The sequence below is a fragment of the Mesoplodon bidens genome (genome assembly GCF_964165515.1).
Source record: "Mesoplodon bidens genome assembly, chromosome: 4".
Lineage (NCBI taxonomy): Eukaryota > Metazoa > Chordata > Mammalia > Artiodactyla > Ziphiidae > Mesoplodon > Mesoplodon bidens.
In genome coordinates this window covers 146,904,200-146,914,212 of record NC_138160.1, presented here as the reverse complement: position 1 = coordinate 146,914,212, position 10,013 = coordinate 146,904,200, and the positions used below count along the sequence as shown (strand labels likewise).

At 55.4% G+C, this 10,013-nt stretch overlaps 1 protein-coding gene across 3 annotated transcripts; it reads left to right on the top strand.

Annotated features, from left to right (window-relative positions):
* Positions 1 to 1,290: 1,290 nt before the first annotated feature.
* On the top strand, positions 1,291 to 9,897 carry TRIP10 (thyroid hormone receptor interactor 10). Of its 3 annotated transcripts, none has more exons than XM_081233658.1 (15): positions 1,291 to 1,395; positions 2,567 to 2,682; positions 2,767 to 2,823; positions 3,689 to 3,836; positions 3,914 to 3,976; positions 4,180 to 4,284; positions 4,371 to 4,499; positions 5,112 to 5,258; positions 5,381 to 5,575; positions 6,622 to 6,789; positions 7,053 to 7,162; positions 8,673 to 8,805; positions 9,022 to 9,167; positions 9,247 to 9,368; positions 9,479 to 9,897. In XM_081233658.1, exons 1-15 carry the CDS (start codon positions 1,372 to 1,374, stop codon positions 9,625 to 9,627), a joined length of 1,812 nt encoding a protein of 603 aa, XP_081089784.1. In that variant the 5' UTR covers positions 1,291 to 1,371; the 3' UTR covers positions 9,628 to 9,897. The 3 variants fall into 3 exon arrangements, with proteins under 3 accessions (XP_081089784.1, XP_081089785.1, XP_081089786.1); XM_081233660.1 differs by lacking the exon at positions 1,291 to 1,395 and adding an exon at positions 1,440 to 1,605; XM_081233659.1 differs by lacking the exon at positions 6,622 to 6,789.
* Positions 9,898 to 10,013: the final 116 nt, after the last annotated feature.

The following is a 10,013-nucleotide window of genomic DNA, read 5'->3' as shown; positions in this document are numbered from 1 at the left end:
GTGGACCTTAGTTTGAGTCCCAGGCCTTCGACTGGGTGGCTGAGCCCTCTGCTAAGCCTCCTATCCCAGTCAGACTCCATCCCAACTGTGGTGCCGACCTGGGATGAATCCCAACTTCATTTAGAGGCTGAGACCCTGCTCCCAGGCTGAGCCACCGAGTTCCAGACCCCAGGCTGAATTCCTGATTCGATCTGATCCTCTAACCTCCGGAGCACAAGTCTACTTTGTAATTTGAAGTTTTCTAACTCAGAAGCCACCAGCAGGTGGGGCCAGGTCCTCGCAGAGCCATCTGTCCCAGTGTGGGCTCCCGGAGCGATCCTGCTGGGCTCCTCGGTTTGTGTACTGGGAGCCTGCGGGCTCAGAGCCTAACTTGTCCCCGGGGTCCTGGAGCCCCCAGCCCCAGCAGGGCGACTGTCACCTCTGTAGCCAAAGAGAAAGCACCAAAAGAGGGAGAGAATGAAGGAGGTTGCTGCTAGGATCTCTCCCCTTTCATCCCAGTGCCTCAAAGGGATTAACAACGTGTGAACAGACTTTTATGACAGGGACGACAGACTTCCAAGCCCCAGGGTTCTAGGGGCGGCGGGGGTGGAGTCGGAATCCCAGGGTCGGTGCAGACAGTTAAAACTGATTGTGCCTTAATGGATGTAACTGGAAAATGGGCAGGTGCAGGCTCGAACTGGACGGAAGCCGGGGAAGGGCCTGGGCCCGGCGCCCCAAGGACAGCTTGTCCTTGGTTTCCAGGTGCAGATTTGGGGAGGGAGGCAGGATGCGGTGGGGGCGCTAATGGACCAGGCCTTGGTGGAGACGCGTCCTGGACAGGATCGAAGTCCTCCCATCCGCCCTGTGGCCGGAGGGACCAGACCATTAGTGGGACGAACGTAGACGTCTGGAGCCGGGCCGGCCCGCAAGAGCGAGGTGACCTCAGGTTCTCCCTGCGATGGGGTGGGGGAAGAACCTCTTGGGTTGGGGTTTTAGTGTCTTGGCCCTTTAATGAATGGTTGAAAGGAAAAAGGAAAGGAAAAACAATCCAGGGCGGGGCAGGCGTGGGAGGACAAGAGGGTCCTAAGGGATTTGGAAAATGGGTGGGGGTCCTTTAAGGAGTCTGTCCAGTGGCTTCGGGTGGCAACGTTCCTTTAAGAGGGGGCGGGGCGTCTGTTGGGCCCCGCCTCCTGGGGGTGTGCCTCACCTTTAGGGGGCTGAGCCGGAGCTCCGCGCGGGCGGGGGCGTGGCAGAGCCTATGGGGCGTGGCAGAGCCTGGAGTGGGCGGGGCATTAACGGGGCGGGGCCGGGCTCAGAGCCCTGGGCTGAGTCTCCCGGCGGCGGGCGGTGGGGACCGGGTGCGGCGGCGGCGTTGGCATTGGCGGGAGCAGCATGGATTGGGGCACCGAATTGTGGGTGAGTCCGATCCGCCGGGCTCCAAGTTCCTCCCTTCCTGGGGTCCAGACCCCCGCTTTGCCCCTGCAGTACCCTAGAGGGGTCTCTGCGCTTTCCATTCCACCGACCCCTGGAATCCCCGCTTTCCGCCCTCATTCGGAGTTTCCTAGGGCGTTTCAGGACGCCCGGGAGTGGAGGGCGACCTTGCAGGAGCGGCGTAGGGAAACTGAGGTACGGGTTTCAGAGTGAGGAGGCCAAAAGAAGTCCTGGGACCAGGCCGGGGCGACCGGGAGAGGTCACCTATTTTGAGCGCCCTGACTGGGCCGGCGGCTTATCTTACGGCCCCTGGGCCCCTGCCCGCCCTCCGCCTGTCCGACTGGGGCGGGGGAGGGGACCCTCTGGCCACTATCAACCCCACGTGGGACCTGGAAGTACAGACCGCCCTCACGTTGGCTATAATCAACAACTAGGGGCTTGGGACGCTGTAGGGGGAAGGGGGCTGCGAGGCTCGGCCTCAGCCCCCTCCCCCAGCCCGCCCTAGGCACTGGGAGGGGCCGCCACCTGATCGCCTCGAACCTGTGCCCTGGAAGCCCCAGAAATTTTCCCCTTTCCTAGCCGGGACCTCTGACCCCTCCTCTTTCTGGGGACGGTGGCACTCCTCGGTTCCTGGGTGTCCCGGGGTAACTAGATCGCCCCACACACCAATGCTGGGATTTCTTTTGGAGGCGCAGTGGAATCAGTGAGGGAAACTGAGTCACCCTTCGGGGCACCCGGGGAAGCATGGCAGCCGGGGGAACCTGGTGCCCACCCTCTGGCCATTCAGAGGCCCCCCACGCTGTGGGGAACCCTGCGCCTCTGGCCCTGACTCACGCCGGGCCGGCCGGATTTTCTGGAATCTGGGGGGGATTAGGGGAGCCGGGGCAGGGGGAGTGGCCTTGTCCCATTCCACACCTCTCTTGGACATCGGGAGAGGGGACCCTGTAGTCCAGCTGGGGCCCCGCCCCTGTTCCCTGGCCCATCCCGGGAAGGGGAGGGGGTTCCCGCCGGTTTCCTGCCTCCCCCCTCGCCGCTCCGGGGCGGGGCCGGGAAGCCACGCCTTCTTGGAACTCGGAGCCTGGAGGCTCCCCTGCCGCTTGGTCGGAGGCTGTGGGGTCCCAAGGTCTTGACCCCAGTCCTCCCAATCCCCCGCTAGGATCAGTTTGAGGTGCTCGAGCGGCACACGCAGTGGGGTCTGGACCTGTTGGACAGATACGTGAAGTTCGTGAAGGAGCGGACGGAGGTGGAGCAGGCTTATGCAAAGCAGCTGCGGTGAGACCCTAGGGTGGCCTCGCCCTGGGGTTAGGGGGAGCGGTTGGAGGGCTGGGGGCTCAGCCTTCCTGCCTCTCTCCGTAGGAGCCTGGTGAAAAAATATATGCCCAAAAGACCTGGCAAAGATGACCCAGAATCCAAGTAAGAATGAAGAGGGGATTGATGCAGGGCTAGATTTGGGAGGGCAGGGGGTATGGGACCCACTTCTTCTCCCTCAAGCTGGGCCACCCAAGCAGATCCCTCACTTCTCACCCCAGTTCCACCTAGAGGTATGAGCTTGGATGCAGAAACCGTATTACCTGTGTTGGAATTCTAAATCCACTACTTTCCAGCCAAACTGCTTCCGCCAGTTGACTCAAGTTCTCTGCCTCTATTTTCCTCACCTGTTAAATGGGAGAGGCTCCAACAGTTACTAAATGAATGACTCTGGGCAAGTGACTTAAGTTTTGTGCCTCTGTTTTCCTCTCCTGTGAATTGGGGATGATGATGATGTCCTTGTAGGGGCTCATGTGAAGATTAAGATAACGTGTTAAAACAATGCCCAGACCATTTCACTTTATTCCAGGTCCCCAGGTCCAGAATCCAAAAAGCTCTAGAAATCAAAAGTTCTTTTGGTCACTTGTTTGGAGGCAACCTCCGACCTGAACTGACTTGATGTTTATTACGTTCATTACAGTCTTGGTTTTTATCCCATTTAGCGTGGATATTAATATTTCTCCTTGCAAAAACATTTATAGTATTTGGTTACAGGATGCTGCCGCTGACACCACTAGGGTGATGCAAAAAGGTGATGTAAGCATCATATCCCCTTTCTAAAACCCCCCAAATTCTGAGAATTCTGAGTTCTTTGTCCCCTCCAAGGGTTGGGGATGCACACCAGAATTTATCATTGTTTCTGGGGTGAATGTCTTGGGGCTCACATTTTCTCATACAGAGGTGGGTCCTGGGGCATGTGGCTCCTGGGGACCCTGACCCTCAGCCCCTGTCCCCCTCCACCGCATCCCAGGTTCAGCCAGCAACAGTCATTTGTACAGATTCTCCAGGAGGTGAATGATTTTGCGGGCCAGCGGGAGCTGGTGGCCGAGAACCTCAGTGTCCACGTGTGTCTCGAGCTGGCCAAGTACTCACAGGAGATGAAACAGGAGAGAAAGATGGTGGGTGATCCCCTCTCTGGGATTTCCCAAGGGCCCCTGAAACCAGGGTGAGCCTTATCACCCCCGTCTTTCCATAGCACTTCCAAGAAGGCCGTCGGGCCCAGCAGCAGCTGGAAAGTGGCTTCAAGCAGCTAGAGAATGTGAGTTTGTGGGTGTGGAGAAGCATGGCTCTGGCCCCGAGCAGCTGGGTGAGGGTTGCCAATCCACAGAGGTATCCTCTTTGGCCAGGACCCCACCTCTGCTGTGGGTTTCCAGCCCTGACCCCCATTTGCTGGGTGACTTCCCACCAGTCCATGAAACTTTGGTTGGTGGCTCCTTCATTCTTGTTCTGTCCCCAACACAGAGTAAGCGTAAGTTTGAGCGCGACTGCCGGGAGGCTGAGAAGGCAGCTCAGACGGCCGAGCGGCTGGACCAGGATATCAATGCCACCAAGGCTGATGTGGAGAAGGTGCCTGCGGGGTCTGAGACACGCTTGGGGGTCAGGGTTGGGCAAGGCTGGAACTGGGCCATGACCCCCACCTCGATATTCCTCAGGCCAAGCAACAAGCCCACCTTCGGAGTCACATGGCAGAAGAAAGCAAAAATGAGTATGCAGCCCAATTACAGCGCTTCAACCGAGACCAGGCTCACTTCTATTTTTCCCAGATGCCCCAGATATTTAATGTGAGTGCTCCACACCACCAGCCCCACCTTCCCCCTGAAACCACAGAGTTAACCAACTCCTACACATTTGTCAAAACCCTGGCTGTAATGCCCTAATCTCTAAATTGAGAAGGAATTAGAAACAAATAGTCAAAGTGTGCTCCGCTTTTACTCAAGCTGTTCTTTCTGCCAGATTTGTCTTTCTTTCCTTTTGCAACTCCTACTTATTCTTCCAAGCCCCAACTCTAACAACACCTCTGAAAGATCTCGAATTTTCCCTCTTCTGTTTCAGCCTTGTACTCTACTCTCTGTCCCAGCCCTGGAACTGGCAGTATTGGTGTTGGGTCTGCTTTTTCTTGAAATCCCTGGCTTCACCTCCTTTGAGAAGCCTTTCCTGACTCCCTAGGCAAGGGGAGGGGAGGTCCTCAAATTCTCCTCTGAAATCTCCCTGGCCTCCTGTTTCTTCCCTGACCACACTGAGCTGGAAGTCTCTGTGTTCGATTCTGTGTTTCCCTGCCAGACTGGGCTTGGGGCTGGGGCCAGTGTGGGTCTCCATCATGCTCGTGTAGTGAAGCACTCTGCCACCAGCCCTTCCATCAGCACCCCTGAGACCCCACACCCCTGTCCCTGCAGAAGCTGCAGGACATGGACGAGCGGCGGGCCACCCACCTGGGGGCTGGGTACAGGCTCCTGTCAGAGGCTGAGCTGCAGGTGGTACCCATCATCGCCAAGTGTTTGGAGGGCATGAAGGTGGCTGCGGATGCTGTGGATGCCAAGAACGTGGGTGCCTGGTCCCAGTGGACCACGGCGGGGGGGGTGGGGGGGGAGAGGGCAGGAGGAGAAGCCCAAAGGCTAGGCACCCAGTCTTTCCCCTGACTGCCCCTCACCATCCCCTCCCCCAGGACTCCCAGGTCCTAATCGAGCTGCACAAGTCAGGATTTGCCCGCCCGGGCGATGTGGAATTTGAAGACTTCAGCCAGCCCATGAACCGCGTGCCCTCGGACAGCAGCCTGGGCACCCCCTCAGATGGACGGCCCGAGCTCCGAGGCCCTGGTCGCAGCCGGGCTAAGCGCTGGCCCTTCAGCAAGAAGAACAAGGTGGGGGCCGGGGCCCTTGGGGTGGAGGGGATGGGTGTGAGTGGAGACAGCAGGGGCCCCACTGAGTCAGCCCCAGCCGCCGGAACGCTGAGTCCTGGGCAGGAATTTTTCTCTTGGCTGCTGGCCCGGGCTGGAGGGAAGGAAGGCGGCCGGGCAATTGGCCTGGGAGTCCCCTGAGGCTGGGGAGTGGGGGGCAAGGAGGGGGGCCTGTGGCGTCTGTCTGCTGCTTCTCAGGATGCTGGGAGAAGAGCTGCTTTGGGTATTCAGGGCTGGGTGAGGGATTGGGACACCAGCCCTAGGGACTCCCCCCTGAGTCTCTCCAATCCTCCGGTGCGTCTCTGGGTGCCCCACACTCAGGCTGGTTTTTCTCGGGATTTTTAGCTTTCAATGTCAGGCACATACCTGGACACCCTTGGCTTCTTACACCTTTGACAATCCCCTCGTCCCTAGTTTATACCTTTGACTCCTGTTTTACACTTTGGATCCCCCTTGGTGTATACTTTGATACCCTTCTTCAGTTTATACGTACCGTCCCCCAGCTTAAACCCCAGCTGTAACCCTTTTGGTATTTCATGCCTTTGACCCTTCTCTCAGTTTGCCCTTGACATCTATGGCCCCATATTTGTCTGAGACCTTGATTCCTGCATGCTTCTCCCTCCACCTTCTAGACTGTGAGCCCAGAAAGCTGGGGAGGGGGACAAGAAACATGGGTCTCCCTGTACCCCCAGTCTCCATTCTAGAAACTGGACATAGGATGCAAGGGAGATGGAGGGTGGGGGAGGGGTCTGGCCTTCTGGCTCACAATCTAATTAGTGCCCTCCTGCCACCTCCCAGATTTGTGTGTTGCTCTCTGCATGCATTTTCTGTGTGTGTGATTGTGCATCTTGAGTTGTGGTTTTCTTACCTTTTTTTTTTCTTTTCTTTTCTCCATTTGGTTTTTTTCCCCTTTTTCTTTATTGTATCCATTGTCCTTCCGTTCATCCGTCCTTGTTCTCTATGTCCTCCTGCCCCTCCTGACCCATGTCCTCCCTGGCCCCTGCCGGTAGCCGCGCCCTCCACCCCTCTCCCCCCTGGGGGGCCCCCTGCCCTCGGCATTACCTAACGGACCCCCGTCCCCCCGCTCCGGCCTCGACCCCTTGGCCATACTGAGTGAGATCAGTAAGTCAGTCAAACCGCGGCTAGCATCCTTCCGCAGCCTTCGAGGCAGCCGTGGGGTAAGTGAGGCCTCCGGGGGAGGAGGAGGGGGCGGCCCCAGCCTGCCCAGCGGCCGGGTGGCGGGACCCTGGGCTCGCTTCCTGCCGCCGGCTGGGCCCCCTCCTTCCATGGCCCCACCTGGACCTGCTTTGCTCTGTGCATGGCCTTGCCCCCCAAGAACCTTGGGTGGGGAGGAAGGTGGACTTGGTGTGTCTTAGGCATGTCTTAGACCCTGGAAGCTCAGACTCTGTGTTCCCGAGCTCAGTCTTCTTCCACCTTGCAGACAGTGGTGACCGAGGATTTCAGCCACTTGCCCCCAGAGCAGCAGAGAAAGCGGCTTCAGCAGCAGCTGGAAGAACGGAACCGTGAACTACAGAAGGAGATCGACCAGAGGTAAGGTGAGGGGGTGGGCAGGTAAGGAACAAGGTGAAATAATAAATGAATTACATTGAAATGGTGGTACTCGAAGATCTCCTCCCCAACAAACTCCAGGCCCTGATGGGTTTCTAGGTGATTCCTACCACACTTAAAAGAAACGGTGACTTCCCATCTTATATAAGTCATTCCAACAAACAGAAGAAGAGCGAAAGCTGCCAGCTCATTTAGGAGGCTGGTGGAATCTCAATTCCAAAATTGGGTTAGCAAGAATTCAAGAAGATAAAATTATGGACTTATTTAATTAACTTATGATCTTAGATTGCAAAATCCTAGCCAAGCAAGTCCAATAGTGTATTAAAAAAAAAAAATCATGTGGTGGTGGTGATTGCCCAGCTACATGAATGAATTTAATGCCACTGAACCATACACTTAAAAATAGCTCAAATGGGAAATTTTATATTATGTACATTTTACCGCAGTTAAAAAAAAAAAAAGACCACAAAAAAAATCATGATCATTCGGGTGTTATCCCAGTAATGCAAAGATGGTTCAATATCAAAACGTCTATCAGTCTCACTTACTACATTAATTGGCTAAAAGAAAAAGAAGCATATGGTTATTCATTTAATAACTCAAAACACTTAACGTATTAACGATAAAGAAACCTGCCAGATTAAAAAAAGAAAATCTTTACTCACTCTTTCCAAGCAACAAGATTCTCTTCCCAGTCCTCTTACATAATAAGAATGACGTTTGCCACTTGCGGACAGACAGCCAAATGATGTTTTGCCGTTTGCACAGAACTTCTTGTACAAGACAGCTTTTATTGGTGTAAAGTTCCTTTTGAGAACTCTATCATTCCTGAGTTTTTATAATGGGGGGGTTATGGGTGCATGCTCTGGAGTCCAGACGGACTGGCCTTGAATTCTAGTTGTTTCCAGTTTCCTCATCTGTAATGTGCATCAGGTACTAGGCCTGGAAAGAAGTTGAACCCAGGTTTGACATAGTCCAGAGGACCATGCTTGTAACCATTACATGGAGGAAGTAGGGACAGGGGACTAATGATAGTAATACTTAGCGTTTATAGAGTGTTACTGTATGCCAGGCACTATTCTAAAGCCCTTATGTGGATCATTAGAATTCCCGTTTTCCTGAGAGGTTGTGAGTAGAGGTAGGACCCTGACTGTCCTGTTTAGTGCTATATTTCTAATGCCTAGAACAGGTTCCTGGTATGTAGTATGCACTCAGTATATATCTGAATACATAAAGGCACTGTTCTCATCTTCACAGCAACTCACAGGAGATATATAGACATAGCTATATAGATCCCATTATTCTCTTTTTCAGACAAGCATACTGAGACACAGTGTCAGTAACTTAACCCAAACTCACATAACTAAGAAATGCCCACCCTGGGATTTGAACCCAAGCTATGAAGCACTGGCTGAGCTCCCTGAAGCAAAGCCCACATTTTTTGTTTGTTAAATCACATGGGATTCTTTCTCCTCCGTCTGTCTCACCCTAGGGAGGCCTTGAAGAAAATGAAGGATGTATATGAGAAGACACCCCAGATGGGGGACCCGGCCAGCTTGGAACCCCAGATCACAGAAACCCTGAACAACATCGAACGGCTGAAATTGGAAGTACAGAAGTATGAGGTCAGGGAAGACCCTGGGGAGGGGCGGGGCCGGCAGGCCTGGCTGAGTCACTTCTTGGGGGAGGGAGGGGGACAGGGAGGTAGTGGGGGGGTATGCTTCAGCTGTTTCTCATCACTGCCTTGGGTGTGCATGGGTGATCTCAGGAAACCTCCAAGCCAGAGCAGGCTGATCCCAGAGCCTGGCCCTGGAGCTGACTGTGCGGTCTCCTCCTCTCAGGCTTGGCTGGCAGAAGCCGAGAGCCGGGTCCTAAGCAACCGGGGGGACACCCTGGGCCGGCACACTCGGCCTCCAGACCCCCCAGCCAGCGCCCCACCAGACAGCAGCAGCAACAGCAACAACGGATCACAGGATAATAAGGAGAGGTGAGCAGGGAGGCCGGTGTGGGTCTGTCGCTGGACCCCGGGGGGACCTGTCTTCACCTGCTTTGCCTTCTCCAACCAGCTCTGAAGAGCCCCCCTCCGAGGAGGGTCAGGATGCTCCCATCTACACGGAGTTCGATGAGGATTTTGAGGAGGAGCCTGCATCCCCCATAGGTCACTGTGTGGCCATCTACCATTTTGAAGGTAAGGACAGCCTGGGTGGCGCATCAGTGGCTTTGGGGGCAGTGTTTGGGGCTGGGTTCTGTTGAGATCTGCCTCCAGCAGACCTGAGCCCACCGCTGCCCCCATGACAGGGTCCAGTGAGGGCACCATCTCCATGGCCGAGGGCGAGGACCTCAGTCTCATGGAAGAAGATAAAGGCGACGGCTGGACCCGGGTCAGGCGGAAACAGGGAGGTGAGGGCTATGTGCCCACCTCCTACCTCCGTGTCACACTCAACTGAACCCTGCCAGAGGCGGGAAGAGGGGGGCTGTTGGCTGCTGCTTCTGGGCCACGGGGGGTGCCCCAGGACCTACGCACTTTATCTCTTCCCCCGTGGCTTCAGCTGAGACCTGTGTAACCTGCTGCCCCCAGCCCCACCCCCCCACTCCTCACTCCACATGGACCCGCTGTGCCTTCTACCATCGATGTACATACTCATGTTTCGAATCTTTTCTTCCTGCCGCTCGGCTGGGGCCGTTTTGTTTTATATAAAAAAATGATGGAAAGCTCATGTAGTCTGTGTCTTATTAGGAGATTTGGATACCGGGGTTGGATATTCAAATACCACCCTCCTTAAGGGCCACACAGGGAACGAGGAAGGGGAAGCGAACTTGTGGACACCATAGA